The following is a 21,382-nucleotide window of genomic DNA, read 5'->3' as shown; positions in this document are numbered from 1 at the left end:
GGGGCCCATCAGTGGCAACTTGGCAGCAGTGGGGCTTGAACGGGCAACCTTCTGACTACCTTAATCACTGAGCTAACACTGCCCTTGGTAGCAAAGATGTTCCAGTTTGTTTTACATGTTGCAGCAGATAGGATGTTTGTATCACTCCAACATTTTGAAAAAGAACAACCAAACTGACATTCTGCCTGTTTCATCAAGGGCTCATAAGCCACAATTATAAGATGTCTGGTCACTGTATTTATCTTGGTTTCCCTCAATCTGATCACTGCAATGTCTATTAAAACAAATCAATGTATCCTAAACGATGACTAATAATGTACTGGCGTTGTTGGTCTCTAATTTATTGCTCTATTCTGCCCTCTGAAGGTTTCATGTGAATCTGCAGTGTGGTGAATTCAATGGATACGATATCGCTTTCCACTTCAACTCTGATATTGCTTTCTGGGACAAAGTGATCTTCAATATATATAAATTTTTCCCCTTGAAAACTCACTCAGTAAACAGTACTATCATGCTGAAAAATAAATGTGCTGTAATAACTTTAGGCATCAACACAACTGTTTCTCTTGGCTGTCACCAGTTAAGATTATAAGAGATTAAGAGTTTTTCTCATCTACAACAGGGAGGATATGGGCAGAATGGGAGGTGGTATGGGGGTGAGTGTACAAACTTCCACATGCAGTATATTCCTGTGTTCTCTGTGTTGCAAAACACAACATGCCTGTGATGTGATTTTGGTACTAACCTACTGACTTCCTGCAGGGAGGATTTCCTGGTGGAATGGGGGTGAGTGCATGAATTAGTACTCGGTATTGTTCTCAGACAAGACCATATATTTCACTAGGCTATAAAGTACATATTTAATCACACCTTTTTAAAAATAATACTATTCTAGCGGTGGAATGGACATGTATATTTTAGCACTGTATGCCTGTATATGCAGAGGTTCTGTGCATGTTGTTATTGTTGTTGTTTTCAATTCATAAACTAATTTGTGCATTTCCAACCTTTTCACTCATAGGGGGGCTTTCCTGGTGGCAGAATGGGTGCCATGGTGGTAAGAGAAGTGAATTTAGTATGTGTTTACATGTGTTCTTTATATAAGTGTTTTTAAATTTATATCTCATTTAATCTGTTCTCTGTAAATACCCCTTAAGGAGGTTATCCAGGAGCAGGAATGGGGTGAGCTGAGAAATAATGCTTCTCCTGGATATCTGTGTAAGTACTTATAGCTTATAGGATCCACATATGTACTGTGTTTATCTGTTTTGTAACCACGCCCCCCGGGATTGCACACATGTGCACAGGGTTTGCTGTTAAGTGTCAATATGTTTTGTTATGGAAAGATGGATGTGTGTGTGTGTGTGTGTGTGTGTGTGTGTGTGTTCCAGTTCCACTGCCAGGATTTCCACCCTGACTGAGACTCTGCCCTGTTCCTTGCCGGGTTTCCTAGCCAACTGTGTCAGCTATGTGTGGGGGGGAGAAAGAGAGAGGTGGGGGGCGACTGTGTGTTAATTTGGAGTTTGCTGTGATTAAAAATTTGTATGACGTTTTGTGTATGAACTTGTTTTTCCCTATTTTTGGACTTCGTCTTTCGCGTCGCCCCTCCTACTTCGGTAGCTGTGTATATATATATATATATATATATATATATATATATATATATATATATATATATATATATATATATATATATATATAATTGTGTAAATATTGGTTGTTTGGTATTTTGGTGTTGGACACTGGTGGTAGGGAGTGACTGCCATTTTTGTTGGGTGTGGGTTTTATCTCTGTTTTTGTGTTAGGGGTTAGTGAGTGTGTGGTTTCATTTAATTACTGTGGGTTGTGTTTGTTATTTTGGCTTGGTTCACTCCTGAAGATATTTGCACCAGTATGATTGTTTATGAATCATAACCTCTGTAAAATACACTGAAAAAAACTTCCATTTTTGCTTCTGTTTGTTTTGTTGCTGCTCACTTTTTTCACAACTTCCATTACATTAGCCGCTTGTACTTCTTTTTCCTTGTTATAGCCTCACAGCCTAGACGGGGTCGTAACAGTTTATTTAAACCCCTGTCCATGCGTGCTCCTTTTGTTGGTCATTGTCGCTACCTAAGTCTCTCGTGAGTCATTAGTGTAAAAAGCCTGTAGCCAGTAATGTCTGTGTTTGTTTTCACCATTTTCGTATTTATGTGTAGATCCTAAGTGTTAAATGTTTAATAATGTTCACCCTCATGATTGTATGTGAGTGCACTTGCGTTATCTGTGTTTTATGTCAATAAATGTTTTGCACTGTTGGGGAAGTCTGTGCGTCCTGCCCTTCAGGTAAGCAGAGCTACACTATAAGGCTCCTACAATACAAAATAGCCTTCATGCCAGGTTTTGAGACTCAGGCACAGCCTCAATATTTAAAGGTAGGCTATTTGTATTGTCCAGCATTTTATTAATAACTCTCATCTTAGATAAAGTTGTAGATCTGGGGGTTCATGGGCCTTGAGAGGTAAACTGGGATGTTATGATGCTGTCACTTCACCTCTTGTCACTCATGTTTATTGACTGAGAGCTGCAGAGTGTTGATGTTCCTGGGAGCCCTCATGTCTGTTTCCTTATGGTTCTAACCTTGGCACTGTGGTGCCATAGCTAGATGTGCCAGAGTCCATCATTGCACACTATAGATCCCTAATTTACACACTTTAGTGTTTGAACATTCCTAATAATCTATCCTCTCTTTCAGCTGAGGTACATACACTCCCAGTGTCATGCTTTTGCTGAGCCTGCATCTGTCTCAGCTGCTGTGGCTCCTCCCACCTCCCCCTGATGTGGCCTACCTCTCCCACCTTTGCTACCCACTTCTCCATCATCCTGCTCAGACATTTTTGTGCTAGATGGGTATCAGATATATCTGCACTCATCAAACTCAGACTAGGACTTCTACTAACCCAGAATAGTCTTTCATTGTTTATCTGTTCAAAATAATATCATTTTTTTATTGTTTATATTGTTATTGTAGTGTTCTAATGTCAGCCAGAAAACTGATCAACAAGAGAATTACCCTCCAAAACCAACAGTTCCATAACGAAGTCTATGATGATGTGACTCCAGTGTCTTTCAGGTGTCAACAGTGGCAGCAGTTTCCCTGTAGGTGGAGTACACAGCACCTTGCTTTTGGCGCAGGTGGGGGGATGATGTTATCTACCTGATTACGTTCTGCTGGATGAATGCCCTGTGCACATGAAGCCCAGATGTCTTGTTCCCAAGAAAGTGTGAGCCCACATGATGAGTGATGAGTGACACTGGTCTGGAACAAACATCCAGTTGGGAGGACAATCAGGATGAGGGTTAGCTTGTGATATTACCTGGTCAAGGTCCCAGCCATTGTCTCCCAAGAAGCAGGAAGCTGGCTGGATGGGCTCTAGGCTGGTGGGTGTTACCTCAGGGTCAAACTAGCATGAGAAGGTGTCAGCCTTGACCTTCTTGGATCCGGTCAGTAGGTGATGGTGAAGATAAAACTAGAGAACACCAACCAATGAGCCTGTCTGAAGTTGATGCAGTTCTTGTTGTTTGTTCTTACCGCAAATGGATGCTGGACTCCTTCCTCCACAGTAAAGGCAGAAATGAAGTTTCTCTAACATGTTATTTTCCTCAAGAAACAGGCAGGTTCCCCCAAGCTACATGGGCTCAGCTTGGTCCCATACAAGAGATGTTGGAATGATGACCAAGGGAAAGGCAATTCAAAGAGTTGGAGCAAAAAAATAGGAGCAAGCTGGGGGAAAAATGGAACATAAATGACAAAGGTTGAAAAGGCAAGAGGAAGACAAAGTAGTCCTTGAGGCTCATTAGACAAGTAGAGGAGAGCTGGTTAATGCAAAGCAAGGACAGGAGGAAGCTGTGGACTTAAATAAAAAGAGTGCAGCATGGGGCAGGTGTATGTGTTGATCAAAACATGAGTCACTGGGAACATGGAACACAACATGAGTGTTGTGATTGTTAGAGGGGCTGGTGATTGACAGCTTGGCGAGCTCTGGCTGGTTGATAGGGACTGGTGTTGTGTGGGTGATTGGCTGCATGTGAGTCGGAGCCTAACAGGATAATTATTTCCCTGTTATATATAGAAGTTGTCTGGCACCTGTTGTTTGATTTTTTTTAGTCTGGTGGCTGTGTGTCACGAATGGCCACCCTCCTGGCATCCCTGTTTCCGTGGTTTCCCTATCGCATCTGTTGTTCCGTTCCTTGGTTACGTTTTCTCCACCCCCTCATCTGTTTTCCCACGCCTGTTATTCCTTTCACCTGTTTTTAATTTTGAGTTAATTAGTTCATACATTTAAACACTGTCTGGTGCCCTGTGTCTCTGCTGTTCATTGAATGTCTGACTATCTGAAAACCTGTATGTGCCTGAATGTATGCATGTTTCTCCAAGTTCTATCTAGCGTCTTTGTTATAGCTTGCTACCCCATTTGCCTTCGTGTGCTTTTGGTTTGTGTTCATTTATCCTGGCCCTTGTTTTGTTTATCACGTATCCTCGTACTCTTCGTGTTGATAAATTGACCCTGGACTATCCTAACGACCATGATTTTGGATTTCCTCCTAATCAATCTCGCTCTTCTCCACACTTGCGTCTGCCTCCTGAGCAGTAGCTCAGTGTTACATTGTGTGAGCATTACCAGGTGCCACATATACACCTGTTTTGACATGTTTTTTGTCTGAGAACAACCATATGGATGGAAACACTGCATTTTAGATTCTTTAATAAATAAGAAAGCTTTAAGTATGGTGTACAGACAATTTTCATAACATTCATAATCTGTAAAATGTGTGCCCTGATTACAGTCAGTAGTTTGTGGTAGGGCCTATCTTGGGATTTCTGTCAGTAACACTTTAGCCATATCAGCTGCTGTTGTGGGAAGTTGGGAATGTTTACACCTACTTTGTGAACCAGTCTATAATTACTACTACATACTTCTACCCCCTACAGTTTGGTAATGGACCTATGAAATCCATTTGCAGCTGTGAAAATGATTTCATAGGTCTAGGTAGTTGTCTCATTTTTACTCTGAGGGTCTGTCTAGGGTAACACCAGGTACATGCAGCACCTACAGATTAACTTTTATATACAAACCTATAGAGTAATCCAGGTGGATCGTGGTACACTTTTTAAAAATTGGCAGAATTACTCTCCCGTGAACCTCGCCAAGTATTGTCTTCCCACAGTTTACCACTGTTCTCCATCCACAACTATGTTTCAGCTCTGGGAGCCTGTGATGGTGGCGGCACAGAGGGAGCGAGAGGTGAGACTGGAATAAAGTCCTCTTTATTTTGCATCAAAAAACATGGTTAGCTGCAATGCAGTGACAAAGGTAAACTAAATTGGCACTTGGCTTGGATAAGCATTGTGGAGGTCTGGCAAAGCACCTGGCTCTTTCGTCTGCTAATGTGCAGTGCTGACATCAGGAACCTGTGGGCTTCAATAATGAAAGAAGGAAACAAGGAAGAGGTGAGTCAAGTTAATCAATGGGTGATTGGGGGCGAGGCAGGTGTGTGGTGTAATCCTGAGCAGGAGTGGGTGTGTCCCTCCTGCTGGATGACTGGCCTACCTTGACAGAGCCGCATGTTGGAGCTGCTGTAGTTCAAATATTTTGTCCATGGAGTGTGTCTCACCAGCCTGACTAGCCACTATTCGCACTACCACAATCTTACCTTCAATAGTATGCTCTTTCACTGTTTGCAAATGTGTGTTCTACTCATCTTTGATGTAGCAATGATACAATTCATATGTGGATAGGAGGGTGGCAGGATTCAATTCTATTATGCAGACATGTAATGGTGGCATTAATAAATTTATTTCCCATAGCATTCATTCCCCTGGTAATATAATAATAATAATAATAATAATAATAATAATAATAATAATAATAATAATAATAATAATAACAATAAACCTTATTTGTATAGCATTTTTGTATACAGAACAAAGAGCTTAATTAAAATGAGCAAAGAAAATGTACAGTCAATAGAGAGCATTTTGATTAAAGGCCTTATAGAACTTTCTTCTTGAAAGAATATAAATCATCAGCCCTGAGGTTGTCTGGAAGAGATTTCCTGACTCTGGGACCATGGCAACATGCAGGTCTACTGACTTTGGTTTAGCTGCTTCTGCTTAGAATAAGGAGTGTGTGGTGTTTGGTGTTTGGCAGTACTGTAGAACACTGTTTCCTTAAGCACCTCATACCAGGCTAGGCACTGAAGCTAAATTTCAGCTCTGACTGTTGCAAGGTCAGTGATAGCTCAGTGATTAAAGTACTTGACTAGTAATCAGTATGTTGCTGGTTCAAGTCCCACCACTGCTGGGTTGCTATTGTTGGGCCCCTGAGCAAGGCCCTTAGCCCTTAAGTTGTGTTTGGTCAGTTTGAATAAAAGCATCAGCTAAATGTAAAATGTAGATCAACTGCAGTAGTCTTGGGTGCTTGGTACCAGTACTGATTCCAAGTACTGTTGTGGAACAGAGTTCAGCTTCTTTTCCGCTAGCCAATGGCAATCCAGGCAGCTGGAAAGTGATGCAGTTGATGACATTTAAATAATTGTAGCAGAGCAAATTTTGTAAATAAAAAGTCTTGTACTTGACTTAAGAAAAGGAAGGAAAAAGGAGCAAAGATAGAAAACATTTAAGAGTGAATAAAAGCTAAGGCACTAAGCAGAAAGCATATCGAAAGTGTGTGAATTAGGAAGTATGAATTGCACTGCAGGCAACCTCTAAAAATCTATAAGAACAGATTCATTTGCATTTACATTTATGACATTTAGCAGAGGCTCTTATCCAGAGTGACTTACAAAAGTGCTTTGTCATTTACTCATAGAATATATCCAAGTACAGTAGGTTAGAATTAAACATACCAATGAACTAGAATACTGTAGAATACAGGGATGAATACTGATACCTAGAAGTGCAAAATATATAAGGTATATCTTAAACAATGATAAGTGCTATAAACAATAAGTGCTAGAGATTATTAAACAACATAAACAATGCCCTACAATAAGTACTAAATTAGTAAGTCAATATGGGAGCAGTGTCAGTTGTCCTTTAAATATTCTACAAATAGATGGGTCTTCAGTCTGCGTTTGAAGACTGCAAGGGACTCTGTTGTCCGGACAGCAAGTGGGAGTTCATTCCACCATCTTGGAGCCAGGACAGAAAATAGTCTTGATGCTTGTCGTCCATGAGACCTGAAGCAAGGTATTTCAAGCCAAGCCGTACTTGAGGTTCAAAGTACTCGAGGTATGGATCGGGCTTTGACCATTGACCTCATGTATGAAGGCGCTGGTCCATTTTTGGTTTCGTAGGCAAGCTACAGGGAGCCAATGAAGGGAGCGCAGCAGTGGAGTAACGTGTGAGCTTCGGAAGATAGAAGACCAGTTGTGCTGCTGCATTCTGGACAAGTTGTAGAGGTTTGATGGCTCTTAGAGAAAGACCAGCCAGTAGCAAGTTGCAGTAGTCTAGCTTTGAGATCACAAGAGACTGCACAAGCACCTGGGTAGCTTCCTGCGAAAGAAAAGGTCGAATCCTTCATATGTTACAAAGGAGGAATTTGCAAGACCGTGTTAGATTAGAAACATGACTTGAGAACGACAACTGATTGCCCAAAGTTACACCCAGGCTACGGGCAGCTTCGGATGGTGATACCAGGGAGTTCTCAAAGGAAACAGAGAGGTCATGGTAAGGGTTAGGAGTACCTGGGATGAACAGAAGCTCAATTTTACTGGGGTTGAGTTTCAAGTGGTGGGCTGTCATCCATTATGTGATGTCAGTCAAGCATGCCGAGATATGTCTGGAGACCTGCGTGTCAGAGGGTGGAAAAGAAAGAAATAATTGAGTGTCATCAGCATAGCAGTGGTAGGAGAAACCATGAGAAGATATTGCATCACCAAGAGAACAAGTATACGAAGAGAAGGAGGCCCAATTCTGAATCTTGTGGAACACCAGTGGAGAGTCTACACAGTTTGGATGTGGATCTTCTCCATGTCACCTGATAGGACCATCCATCCAGATAGGACCAAAACCATCTCCAAGCAGAGCCAGTCACACCAAGCCTGGAAAGAACAGAGAGAAGAATGTTGTGGTTCACTGTGTCTAAGGCTGCTGAAAGGTCTTTTGAGAGGAAAGAGAGAAGTGATACCAGTCTGTAGTTGGTAACGCTGGAGCTGTCAAGTGTGGCCTTCTTGAGCATTGGTACCACCCTGGCGGTTTTGAATGCAGTAGGCACGTATCCAGAAGATAAGGAGTTGTTGATGACAGAGATGAAAGGAAACAGGTCTCTTGCGATTGTCTGGAACAGAGCAGAAAGAATTGGATCTAGCGGACATGTAGTCAGATTGCTGGATGTCAGGAGTTGAAGAATTTCATCTGTGGAGAGAGGAGAAAAAGAAGTCAGAGAGTTGGATGTTGGGGAATGCACATTGGTTGGAGGGGTGGGAACAGAGGAAAAGGATTGGCGGATTGCTGTAACCTTCTCCTCAAAGAAGATAATAAAATCCTCCGGAGTAAGAGATGAGGAAGGAGGGAGAGGGGGAGGATTAAGGAAAGAAGAAAAAATAGTGAAGAGCTTGCATGGATCAGATGATGATGATTCGAATTTCTCTCTGTAATAGGATGACTTTGCAAATGTTACTTCCAGTGAGAACTTGGAAAGGAGAGACTTGTATGAGCTAAGGTCTGAATCTACGTGAGATTTCCTCCACCACCTCTCTGCAGTCCTTAGTCTTCTCCTGTGGCAGCGAAGTGTTTCTGTTAGCAAGGGGGCAGATGGGGAGGACTTAGCAGGTCTAGAGGAGAGAGGGCACAGAATATTCATTGATGAGGAAAGTGGAGAAATGAAAGTATTTGTAACTGTATCCAAAGAGAGAGAGGATGGAGAGTCAGGGTGAGGAAGGGTGGACAAAATAGTAGAAGTAAGGGAAGAGGGAGTTATGGAGTGCAGATTGCGATGGAGGGAGGAGGAACATGTTGGAGAGGACTGGATAGAAAGAGAAGGAAGGGAGAGGGAGAAGGCTAGAAAGTGATGGTTCGAGAGGTGGCAGGGGTGACTGCGATATCCGATGTTGTGGTGGTATGGGTGAAGAGCTGGTCCAGAACATTGCCTGCTTTGTGAGTAGGAGGAGAGTGGTTGAGGGTGAGGTCAAATGCTGTCAACAGTGGAAGGATGCAGGAGGAATGCAGCTTGTCTGATGGAAGGTTGAAGTCACCAAGGAGAATGAGTGGACTTCCTTCAATGGGGAATTGACTCAGAAGGATGTCGAGCTCATCAAGGAAGTGATCTAGGGAACCTGGAGGGCAGTAGATGACAATGATAAGAAGTTTGGTGGGGAAAGACACTGTAATGGCATGAAATTCAAAAGAGGAGATGGAAAGTGTAGAGAAGGAAAGTGGAGTGAAATGCCACTCTCGAGACATTAGTAAACCTGTGCCACCACCCCTGCCAAGACACCTCGGAGAATGGGTAAATGAAAAGGCAAAGGACAGGGCAGCCGGAATCACCGAGTTCTCAGGGGTGATCCATGTTTCTGTTAGAGCCAGGAAGTGTAGGAAATGGAGGGATGCTGATGCTGAAATGAAGTCAACTTTCTGGACAGCAGATTGGCAGTTCCAGAGCCCTCCTGCCACCACGATATGTGATGATGTGAAGCGTTATGAGTCAGTGAGGTTGCTGAGATTGCGACGTCTATGACGTCGAGGAGATCTGTGGGATATGTGGACAGGAATTGTGAAGCACATTTCAAATGCTTGATTTGTGGATGTATGAAATAAAGGAACGAGATAATATGAGAAGATACTTAGCTGAGTTTGTGAAGTCCTGTAGGTGAGATGTAGATGAACTGATTGAGAACACCACCAAACCTTCTCCAGATGTTGATTACTGCTACAGACACATGTGTCTGTGGTGGAGTCATCCTAATTTAACTCAGTTCAGTAAGTGCTGAGCCCGCCCCTCAATTCACACCTAAGGTCAGGGTGAAACTACACCTGTAGTGAGTAATTACCGCTACAAGCAAATAACAACTAGGTTTAGACAACAAGCCTTGAATTTCACAGACTCTAAGACAAAAGTAAGTGAACTCAGAGCCTACCTTAACCAACCAGATGACAATCCAACGAGACAAACCAAAGCACACAGAAACTACATCATCAACATCATGTCCCTATTAATGGCAATGCTTAATTAAACATGGTAGTTGCTTGTAGGCATTCAAGCATAGATCTAGCAACAGAAGCTACTGGCCATGAAGAGAACATTGGGGGGACCAAATCTACCCAGAGGACAGGAAATTCACTAACTCATAAGATTAAATTATTATTATTATTATTATTATTATTATTATTATTATTATTAAAAGGGACTAATAAAGAATAACCATAATCATATAAACAGACATCTATGCATTGATATATGAAGACAAGTCCAGATATTGTGACCAAGGAAATTTTGGAAATTTGTTTTTATTTACTTACAAGTACACTTGGGTGGGCATCAGGCACATCTGCTCTGCTCATTTCCACCTCTCAACTTATGTTGTCCTTTCCAGCCCTCCCTCCTCATCTCATCTCTCCTCTCCTTTTTAGGTCTCTCCACTTCTCTGTTTTCCAATCAGCACTTCTCTGTTTTTCTTCCTCTCCTCTGGTTCTATCATCTCTTTTCCTCTCAAGTCATTCATTCATCCTCTCATTTCTTTTCAGTTATGTATTTAAATGTAATTTTAATTTGACTGACATTTTGACATTAAGGTTACCTTTTCCTGCAAATCTGAGACATTAAAATAATTAGTTTCTCTCAAACAACAGATAGAAACACTGATTCCTCTATAGTATTTTTCATTAATTCAAGGACTTTGGTTTGAATGTGTATGGCAGTCGCTGGGGAAGGGCGAGTTCCAGTTGTGGTAACTGGTGTCGTTGTTATACGTCCATAAATTAAACTGTACTTAGCCCATATTTCTTTGGAACCTGTGATGGCTGAGGTAATCTGGCCTAGAGCACTAGGAACAAAATCGCCAGAACAATGAACATATACTAATGCTAAAGCAGATGGTAATATGCTTCTCAGAAGTTACCTGGAGTGAAGTTGACTGTCCTAAATTTAATTTGAATTGCAGATGTTTTTCTTCTTCTCCTCTGGTTATATCATCATTTTTATTCAGACATGGGAGCCATTCACGTACCACTCCATCATGAAATACCAATTAAAGAAAAGTAGGTAATTTCATCGGTTATTTTCATTTTTATACTCTTAAACATTAAATACGATTTGATGTGTCAATTGGCTTAATTGTTTTACAAAAAAGGTTTGTACAAAAAAATACAATTGTTCATTCTATGGCACCTTTAATTCTGTATATAAATGCAGGAATCACCTAATTATACAAAATCCAAAATATATATCAAAGTTGGGCTTTATTAATACAACAGAATATTAGGGGGGAAAAAAGTAAATATATGTTTATGTTAAACTAAATTATACTATTCAAAATGTGAATCAAAACAACAGCAATTCAAATATGCAATGTACAAATATTTGAATTAAAAAGCATTTAATTCCATTTCCCGATCCACTGCTTCACTTGCTATATAAAACAACTTAACAGTCGTAGATGATTCTGTGAGGGCCTCACATTGGCATTGGGTATGTCACAGTCATTGGTCACTAGCTTGTCTGCTGTTTTTTTCAAGGTCCCTTTCCCACACAAAAACATCAGGGGGCCTCTTGCCATGACTTGCTTCAAAAAGGTGAAATTTGCGATCTTTAAGACCTCATTTTGCAAGCGCTGTACTGAAAAGGAAAATTCCCTTTGTGTTCATATTGCACATGTTCTATCACTCAGAAAATGTAAATTAGAAATAAAAAAGAAGGAAGCCAGAAGTAATGTCCCAAATGTAGAATACTAGAGTTAGGGTTACTTTTTTTCTGTCCAGTTTAAATAATTTAGCTATCTTAATAAAAATACAAAAATATTTTGTGCAAACCTTTAAAAACAATCATTGTTTTCTTATAGGCACGTTTATTTGTTCTATCGTTAATAAATTATCCAACAACCAAATGACACCGCAATTCTCACAAAAACAATTTAATTGTTAATTTTCTCTGTCGGTTTTTAGTCAGGCATAAATGTGGATGTGCCTACATTTCGTCTTGCAAAAGTTTGGACGCTGAAGTCATACTGAAACTCTTTTCTTTTTTCAGTTATCAACAAAAGTATTTTGGAATTGTAATTTGGTCCGACACATACATTCCTGTGACGTCTTAACAACGTTAGTCCCTGTTATTCGAGTATATATTATATGATGAGCTGTCGTAATGCTCTCGCTTATGCTTTGGGCAACGGGGTCCTAGTGGTAGGTGTAGTTTGCTTGCTTGTCTACTGTTGCAACTTGCTGCCAAGGCAGGAAGTGGCAGGCTAACAGCGAGCGACGGACGAATGTAAACAACACGCATTTTAGAGAACACATGATAATATATATGGACAAGTGGTGCTGGCTCTTTGACTTGCATGACTTGCGAATGCTGTTTAAACAAAATATCCCTTACTCTTAAATAGTAAATTGAGACTATACGTCAGGTTTACTTTAAAAGGCAAGCTAGACGTTAGCTAGCTAGCTGGCTAGCAGTTGATAACCCTCAACGACCGTTGCTTGCTAGTCAGTTGGCTAGCTAATTTGACAATTGTCTCGGAAATCAGCAGACTGCATGACAAATTGGCAAGATAGAAAAAGCAGCGTATAGTTTGGGACCGTAGCTATTATAACCTAGTTAGGTTAGTTTCTTAATCGCACAGGCGAAAATAAGATACAGGGCATTTGGGTAAGCCATAACTATCCATAACACTGTCAGCATAGCTGACTATATTAGCCAGCTGTAGTAGTTAAATTACTAAAGTTATCAGCTAGCTAGGTAACTAGCTACAGCTGCGAGAGCTTCTTCCGAAAGTTAGTTGGGGACGTGTGTTTTGCCTTGTATTTGACTGAACAACGCAGCCAGTATAAATGAGCCAGGTAGCTAGCATTGCTAGCTAGTAGGTTTAGCTATTTTGATTGTTAGCTAGCGAGTAGTTTTAGCTATTTTGATTGTTAGCTAGCTACCTAGCTAACACATGAAGCTCACTTGTTTTGTGACAGCTATCCATATAGCTATTTGTCGTTTCCAAATACATGTTAATTGGCTTTCCACCAATACATAAAATTATCCAGGCAACACTGGAGCTACATTTAGCTCCAAGAATAATATGGCAGACACACCATGACACAATGCTAAGGCACAAACGATTAAAGGATATCGTGTTTGCACACCACTGAAACTCCTGGCTTTATTATGGATCAACCTGAAAGCGTCGGTAAGAGGTGATAGTGGACTTGGAAAATCTAATGGAGAAGTTAAACCCCACAGATTGGCTACAGGATTCAAATGGTAATTAATTAGCTAAATCATAGTTATGACATTTTTAAAAGCATATCAGACGTATTTATACTGTGTTTCTAGGTTCAGATTAATGTTTGAATAAATCTTTTTAAATAATTTCTAAATCTTAGGTTTCTTGTGAACATTGAATATGCATACCTTTCACACATGTTTCTATTTTAATTTATCAGGTTTTTGAAATATATCAATCATGGGTGACATGAAGACCCCTGATTTCGATGATCTTTTGGCTGCCTTTGACATCCCTGATGCTACGAGTCTGGATGCTAAAGAGGCCATTCAGGAAAGTCAGGATGAAGCAGAGGGCAACCTTAAGCACTCAGAAATGTGCATGGATGCCACAATGTCAGTCCCTCACCCAGTGACTATATCTGATGCTCCAGCTGTCAGCGTTATAGTTAAGAACACTAATCACCAGGACTCTTATGAACCTCTTATGGAGAAAGAAAGCTCTCAGTTGGGACATCTTTTGCAAAATGGTTTCAGGAGTTCTCCTAGCTCCCTTGAGGGGCATCTTGTTAGTCACAGCAATTATACCATGTTGGATACATCACCTCTAAATGGGGACTGTTCAGAAAGTTTTTTGGAAAAAATTCCTATGACCTACAAGACAGAAAAAGTTACACCTCTCTCAAAATCTTTGTCTGACTTTAGTCCTATATCCAGCCCGGAATCAGAAGACATGCAGAACGATGGTATTAATGACCATTCAGACCACGGAGATTCATTTTTCCCAAATGACTCACTGTTTGAATCTGCAGATGCCACTATGTCAGACAATCAGGGAAAACCAGAAGTATATAGAATGATTGACAAGTTCCATAAAAGAGACCCTGGCTCTAAACTTGTGAACAATTCCAGTATTGATCCCATACCACACAGAGGTGAGAGTTTGGAGTGCTGCAAAAAAGAAGTTGAAAAGAAATGTGACCACGTGACAATGGACAACTGCATTGCTGATGTTGGAACAAATGCATACCCAACTCCTGAAACCAATCCTTCTACACCTCCCCCCTGTGTCAAGACTCAGAACTCAAAACTGTCTTGCACTGATGCATTAGTGGGTTTGAATGTAAAAAAAGATCCTGGTGAGCAAATAAATTCAAAGGACTTGCTAGTGACTCGTAAAGAGACAATGAAGGTTAGCCCCAAAGTTCCTATTTCACCAAGGAGCCCAAGGAGCCCTCTTGAGGTAGTGAAACGATTAATTAAACAGCCTGAGAGCCCTGTGAGCATATGTAGTGACAGCAGTGGAAAAGCATCTCCTGCTTTGGTTACTGGCTCACCCCCAGCCATACCAAGAGTCAGAATAAAGACAATCAAAACCTCCTCTGGTCAAATCAAACGAACTGTCACTAGCATATTTCCAGATTCTGAAACTGAAGATCTCCAGTCACCCTTTGGATCATCTCCATCTCAGTCTTCATTTGAGGATGCATTCTCTAAAACATTGCCAATGTATCATTCCCATGATATTGTGAGCAATGTCATTTTTGAGAATGGAAAGCAGGAGCACACTAAGCCACCTCTCTTTGGTCGCACATCAAGTATCGAAGCAGCTAGGAGGTCAAAGAAATCCCAGTTCCAGAATACTAACTGTGGTTTGAAAAGAACTCAGAGAGCAAATAAACAGAAAAGGGCATCTCCAGCTCAAACTGGCTGCCCTACCAATCCAAATTACCTTCCCAAAGCTTTACACTTGGCCAACCTCAATCTGGTACCACACAGTGTTGCTGCTTCTGTTACAGCAAGGTCTGCCACCCATAGGCAGGGACATTCCCCGCTGTCATCTCCCACTGTGTGCAGCAGTGTACCTTTAGTGCACCAAGTTAAAAAGACTTCACCAAACACACGTGCCATTATTCCTAATACTGCTGCTGGCACTTTAAATAGACTGTTGAATTACCCTAACCCTGTGGCAACATATGTACCCAACTTGAGTCCACCAGCTGACAGTGATATTAACCTTCCACCACATGGCTACTGCTGTCTGGAGTGTGGCGATTCATTTGGACTTGAGAAGAGCCTTGCTTTTCATTACAGTAGGCGAAGTGTCCATATTGAAGTGGCCTGCACCAACTGCTCAAAAACCCTTGTGTTCTTTAACAGGTGTGCGCTACTAGCACATGCTCGAGATCACAAGAACAAAGGCATGATGATGCAGTGTTCTCAGCTGTTCATGAAGCCCATTGCTGTTGACCAGATGTTGGTGCCTACCAAGCTTGAGCAAGCTGTATCACAGATGACTCAAGGGAGAAGCATTGTGCAGTCATCCAAAAATCTAACTGCAATGCCTCTGTATCCAGACAAAGTCATGCAGCATGGACTCAAATGCTCAGAGTGCAATAAGCAGATGCTGGATTATGCAGCACTTGCAGGTCACTATCAGAGGTCATCCACAGATTCTGAGTGTTTGGTGAGTAGAACAAATTAAGCACAACATTTTTATAAGATTGGATTTAACTGTGACCTATTCTCAAATGAAAAAAAAGATATGTAACTCCCACAAAAACGTTTAAGTGGTGGCATTTTGTTCCAAACAGATGTGCAAAGTTTGCACAATGTTGCTACCGAACAAGTGCAGCTTCAGGGCACACCAGAGGATCCATACTCACAAGTCCCCATACAGCTGCCCTGAATGTGGGGCTCTCAGTCACTTTGTGGATTTGCAGAAGCATGTGAAGGAAAATTGCCTGCATTATGCACGGAAAGTTGGCTACTCGTAAGTTACCCAAACTCAAACCAACACAAGAATACTTACAGTGCCTTCAGCAATACAAGCTTGAGACCAGTTTATTTTTGTATAATGCTAATTGACCCATAAAGCTTTTGTGAGTGTTTAGCTACAAGTGTGATGTACTTTTTAACATCGTCTTCTTGGTATTTACTTATTGTTTTTGGGTTTTTTTGTTTGTTTGTTTTTTTTAGGTGCTTGCATTGTGAAACACTTTTCACGTCACTTCCTCTCTTAAAGAGGCACATTGAGGAGAAACATTGTGAGGTGTTCTATAAGTGCACCATCTGTCCTGTTGCATTCAAGTCATCTGATGGTTGTCTCATACATGTCAAAAGTAAGCATGGTGGCAGTGAACCTTCACACCAGTAAGTGGGTCTATCATTTCCTTTTATTTAAACCCCATCAGTTTACACCAAAGATAGATAGAGGAAAAAAGAGACCTATTATTCAGAAATTAATCTATAGTACAGTATAATCAATTCATACCTAATTCTCAGTAATGAAAGTTATATTCCACTTGTCTATTATAGGCTTATACACAAGTGCTCCTGTGAGACTGTTTTTAAGAAGAAACAACTACTGTATCAACACCTCCATCAGCGTACAAGCATATTCAGATGTCCTGAGTGTACATCCTACTTCTTGCAAAAACTAGCATTGATGCAACATTTCAGGGTTTGTTGTTCAGTTAAATGTGTGCATTTGCACTGTCTTGTCACTGCAATGGCTTAGTACATTATGTTGCCATAGCCAAAATACATTCTTTTCTGGGTTTTCTGCAGAGTGCACATGGAGGAATCATCAGAGGTGAAACAGAGGATGGGGCAAAGCTTGAAGCAGAGCCAGTATCACATCATCTGAATAGTGTGCCGGCAAACCACCAAGCAAAGCTAACTAAATCCAGCAGTGGAGCTGGAAAGGTAGCTGGGGACTGCTCAACCTCAAGAAATTCGACTTATGGATTAAGTATGAAGAATGCTGGCTGGACTTGTGGAGAATGTCTTCTGTGGCTGCCAGATAGAGAGACATATGTCAGTCACATGAAGACTGCTCATGACAAGGTAAGGATTGTTATTTTCCATTCATTTTAAGGGAGAAACTCACATTTGTGGTAATCTAATTCTCATAAAAACTTTAATGACTTCACAATTTGTACACAGAACTACACACAATGGTTTAAATTCTTTTTTGTTTTTAAAAGTCTGTAAAGAGAAATCCTTGCCGGCTGTGTGAAAGGTCCTTCAATTCCTCCACAAGTCTGCGACGACACATTCGTAGTGACCATGATGGGAAGAAGAAAGTTTATACATGTTGGTAAGATCAAGAGGCTAATTAAAATAATTAACAAAAAGGGCCTTTATTTTGTAATGTAGTAAGTAGTAACCTACAGTAAGCTGTGTTTTTAAATATAGACAAATTATAATATTTTAAAAAGTCTTTAAAATGTTAGTGTTCGTTTATTGATACACTGTCTAATTCAGTGTTAGTATATGGTTTGCTCTCTGGACTGTTTTAATCTTGTACCTGTCTTGAAGGTTTTGCACAAATGAGAGGATAACCTTCACGAAACACTCAGTGCTAAAGAACCACCTCAGCTTGATGCATGGAATAAAGAACCCAGACTTCAGTCTCCTGACCAAGTTAGATTCTCAAGAGACAAATAAAGCCACTGGGATGGTAACTATAAATGTTTTCATTACCCTTTTTCCCCTAAGGGTAGATTCTGATGCAAATTTGTTTTTCATTAATATATTTAAAAGGCACAAGTAACTCATGCCTAGCTATATACTCTAATCTCTAACGCTCCAAGCATCATAGTAACTTGGTGTACAGTGAGATGAGTCCTGAGGCGTATTTCTAAGTGGTTGTCTTTATTATTTGTAGTGGTCTAAGAGAGCTGCAGAGAAGGTCCATGAGGATACAGGAGGCAGTGGAGTCTCAGACGCCAGCCCTGCCAAACGCCTGAAGCCCCTTTTCCGCTGTGCCAATTGCGGCCTTACCACTGAGGACCCAGAGCAGTTCAAGGAACATATACCTCAACACAAGACAGATAGTGACACACCCCAGTGCAAGCACTGTGGCCTCTGTTTTACGTCCAGGCTGGCACTTAGCAGACACCTCTACATTGTGCACAAAGTGAAGGGGCTCGAAGACCAGAAGGGAAACACGGAGGATTTGTCAGATCCTGAAGGTACAGAAATGCCAGATGGAAAGGAGGTATCAACGAACCTATGTGGAAATAGTCAATGTGGACCTCCTTCACCAGAAAAAACTGGCTTGTGTGGTGAAGTGGAGTCACCCAAACTTCTGACTGAGACATGCCATGAGACTTTGGCTCTTAAGACCTTGGATAGTGCTCTTCATTCTGGCATGGAAGTTCAGGCTTCAGAAACAAGTGTACATTCTGTGGAGGAAGGACGGGGCTGATTAATGAACATCTTCAGTCAAGAGCTGCTATACATTGCAATTTGTCAGAGCAAGTAGAAGATGAACATGCTTGCTAACTGTACAGTGTATGCAGCAAACAAATGTGATATCAAAACAGGTTGCCTTACAGTGAAATATTTATCTCAAGTACAAGAACTGTGGAAAACATAAGCTAGTTAAAATTTCCATTGCATCATCATAATCAAATAATGCAACTCTGTTCACACAGTTAATCTTGTCTCCACCCCACATCTCATTACCTCTTTGTATGGTCCCCTTATGTGTGTGGATAATCATAATTTATTTTTGCTTTATCATTATAGCTGTGTAATTTTGTTTCACTGTGAAGCAAAATGTATGTGCTTTGGTACAGTCTACATATCTATCAAACGTATTTTTGGTACATTACACCACTGGCTCGTCCAGATGAAATGTTGTGTATGGGTTTAATGTTCTGTTCGAATGATATGCTGGACAGTCAGGCAGCACTTTGACCGTTTAAAGGGTCACCAAATATGTCATCAGGACAATTTACAAAGGAAGTGAGTACCTTTTAACAGCCATAGAAAGAATCCCAGGTGGTGCTTATGGTTCTATACCCAATGCTGCTTCTGAACAAAGGACATATTTGGTGATGTTTTTTTCATGTTGCAGTAAGCGTCTTTGACTGAGGGACTGGATATTTGTCAGTGTTGTTACTGGAAATCAGTATTATTACTATTGGAGATCACATTATGTGCTTCAGAAAGGTATTCACGTAAATCCAGGTATCTGCACTCAGAGGATATATATTTTAATATTCATTCCATTTACTAGTTTCACTAGCATTTATATTTAATGAGCCATTCTTACAATCAGAGTTAGCACTTTTGTAAATGCATATATGGAGTAACAGGCCTTGGTAAAAACTGTACTCAGATTTAAGACATCATACTTGTGAAACAATATATGTTCAACATATGTTTTATGTTGCTTTGGGACTTCATAAACATTATTTTCAGATTATTATAGTTTTTCATTTATTTTATTTACTGATTAATATGTCTTAATTAAAACTGTCTGCTGCCAGTTCGTTATAATAAGATTTTTCAGACTTTTCTTGACACAACCCAGTTAAAGTATCCCCAGTGTGTGTGTGTTTGCCACTCAGTACTTTAAGAAGGTGGTGCAAGATCCCTACTATTTAATCAATAAGACTGAACATAATCAGGGTATTCAGATACAAAAACATTTCATAGTCAATGTCCCTGTAATATCACCAGAAAGGAAAAAAACACTAATATAGTGCAGCATCAGTGGAGATGAATAGTCGAGAAAACTTATTTTAAAGGCTCTTTTAGTTGAATCACAAGTAGTCCCTAAAAACATTTTACACAAAACAGCAAGCAGAATAGAACAGACTAAACAGAAAAAGGAGAGGTAACAAACACTCCACAATGACAGTAACAGCAAGTCGTGACACCAACAAACTGGAAAATGCATGCACCAAAACAAAGTTTTATAACTTTACAAATTTAATGTAAAATTTAACCTACTTAAAAGCTATGGGGAGGTGCACAGCATCCTGGGAATACTCACCATGATTCTCCTTGCTCTCTCATGGAGAGGATGCCTTACAGCATTTGTCATCTCGTCATCTGTCATAGTGACCCACACAGCCCAGCCAAAATCCCTGAGGTATGCCCATCACCCTCCAACTTCTCCATAGCCACAGTCCCAGTCTGCCCACTGCCTTGGCCAGGACGCCATGAGGTGTCCGCTGCCTCCTGGCCCGGGGTGGTATACAGCGAGTCAGTCCCTGGCGGACAGCTGAATACAAGCTCCATGAGCGTCCCGAGGTCACGGGATGAACATTAGAATGTCAAGAGTAAATCCAGTTGACTCCTGCATGGTGGCGCACCATGCCAGCATAACCAGGGGTAAGTGGTTTCTCCATTCACACTGGTGTGGGGCAGCCACAATGGCAAGCTGGGTGGTGAGCGTCAAGTTAAAATTCTCCATAAGTCTGTCCCTCTAGGGTGGAGCAATGTTGTCCAAATCTTCTGGCCACCAGCCAGTTACATATCACCCCTTTAACCAGCAATTCAAAGTTGCACCACTGTTAGCTGTGTAGCTGCTTGGTCACTACAAAGCAGCAGAAGAACTACTAGTTGCTTTGCTGTCATGGCACGCTCTGGTCCAGGGCCATGAGGACACAGCGGTTCCTGGTGCCAGTGATGGGAAAAGGGCCCAGGATGTCCATGGCAAGCCTCTGCATGGACATGCTGGAGCAGAGTGACTGAAGCAGGCATGTGATTACTGCAACAGTCCCTTTTTGGCTGTACACTTGTCATAGCAATGCATATAGAACTCTACATCAGTACGACGGCATGGCCAGTAGAATCTCTGATGCAGCCTCTTCAGTGCTTTTTCCATGCTGACCAGTCAATGCACTGCACAGTCACCCTCAGAAAACATGGCACCAGCAACTGCCACACACGCTGCCCAGACAACAGCTGTACCAGCATAATAAAGCAGAGCAGCGTGTGGCAGGAGGTTGTCCTAGCCAGCAAATGTGGATTACATGTAGGCCGGTGAGGCACTACATCTGCCCAGTTCTGTTTTAAGGCCTGATTTGAGCAATACACGCACCCAAGAGAGCTCCACGTTCTTCTCCTGAGCACAGTGGAATTCCACACTGCTAACAGTGTTGGGCACAGTGTCACAGGAGGTGATGGCTGCAATGGAAACAGCATAGCCCTGCCAGTACATCCAACAT

The 21,382-nt window shown here is 41.2% G+C and overlaps 1 protein-coding gene and 1 long non-coding RNA gene across 11 annotated transcripts; both read left to right on the top strand.

Annotated features, from left to right (window-relative positions):
* Positions 1 to 652: 652 nt before the first annotated feature.
* Positions 653 to 1,678, top strand: LOC118241264 (uncharacterized). Its single transcript, XR_004775945.2, has 4 exons — positions 653 to 786; positions 1,022 to 1,057; positions 1,158 to 1,218; positions 1,392 to 1,678. It is a non-coding gene; the product is annotated as an uncharacterized LOC118241264 (long non-coding RNA).
* A 3,319-nt stretch (positions 1,679 to 4,997) lies between these two features.
* Positions 4,998 to 19,692, top strand: znf592 (zinc finger protein 592). Of its 10 annotated transcripts, none has more exons than XM_081715666.1 (12): positions 5,007 to 5,077; positions 5,244 to 5,285; positions 5,386 to 5,491; positions 10,613 to 13,448; positions 13,631 to 15,876; positions 16,004 to 16,182; positions 16,389 to 16,562; positions 16,728 to 16,872; positions 16,980 to 17,258; positions 17,399 to 17,511; positions 17,733 to 17,874; positions 18,082 to 19,692. In XM_081715666.1, exons 5-12 carry the CDS (start codon positions 13,651 to 13,653, stop codon positions 18,622 to 18,624), a joined length of 3,801 nt encoding a protein of 1,266 aa, XP_081571792.1. In that variant the 5' UTR covers positions 5,007 to 5,077; positions 5,244 to 5,285; positions 5,386 to 5,491; positions 10,613 to 13,448; positions 13,631 to 13,650; the 3' UTR covers positions 18,625 to 19,692. The 10 variants fall into 10 exon arrangements, with proteins under 10 accessions (XP_081571789.1, XP_081571792.1, XP_081571796.1 ...); XM_081715670.1 differs by having other exon boundaries at positions 5,013 to 5,077; positions 5,437 to 5,491; XM_081715663.1 differs by having other exon boundaries at positions 4,998 to 5,077; positions 5,244 to 5,491.
* The last annotated feature ends 1,690 nt before the right edge of the window (positions 19,693 to 21,382 follow it).

The sequence above is a fragment of the Electrophorus electricus genome, chromosome 6 (assembly GCF_041902795.1).
Source record: "Electrophorus electricus isolate QZ-2024a chromosome 6, ASM4190279v1, whole genome shotgun sequence".
Lineage (NCBI taxonomy): Eukaryota > Metazoa > Chordata > Actinopteri > Gymnotiformes > Gymnotidae > Electrophorus > Electrophorus electricus.
The sequence above is the reverse complement of the archived record's forward strand: the minus strand, read 5'-3'. Positions and strand labels throughout refer to the sequence as shown.

Bases quoted from the DNA above. Each gene is read 5' to 3' on its own strand.
- znf592 (XM_081715663.1), top strand. From the start codon at position 13,651: ATGGGTGACATGAAGACCCCTGATTTCGATGATCTTTTGGCTGCCTTT. The intron at 16,563-16,727 runs GTAAGTGGGTCT...TGTCTATTATAG, and splicing joins GGCAGTGAACCTTCACACCA to GCTTATACACAAGTGCTCCT. The intron at 16,873-16,979 runs GTTTGTTGTTCA...GGTTTTCTGCAG, and splicing joins CATTGATGCAACATTTCAGG to AGTGCACATGGAGGAATCAT.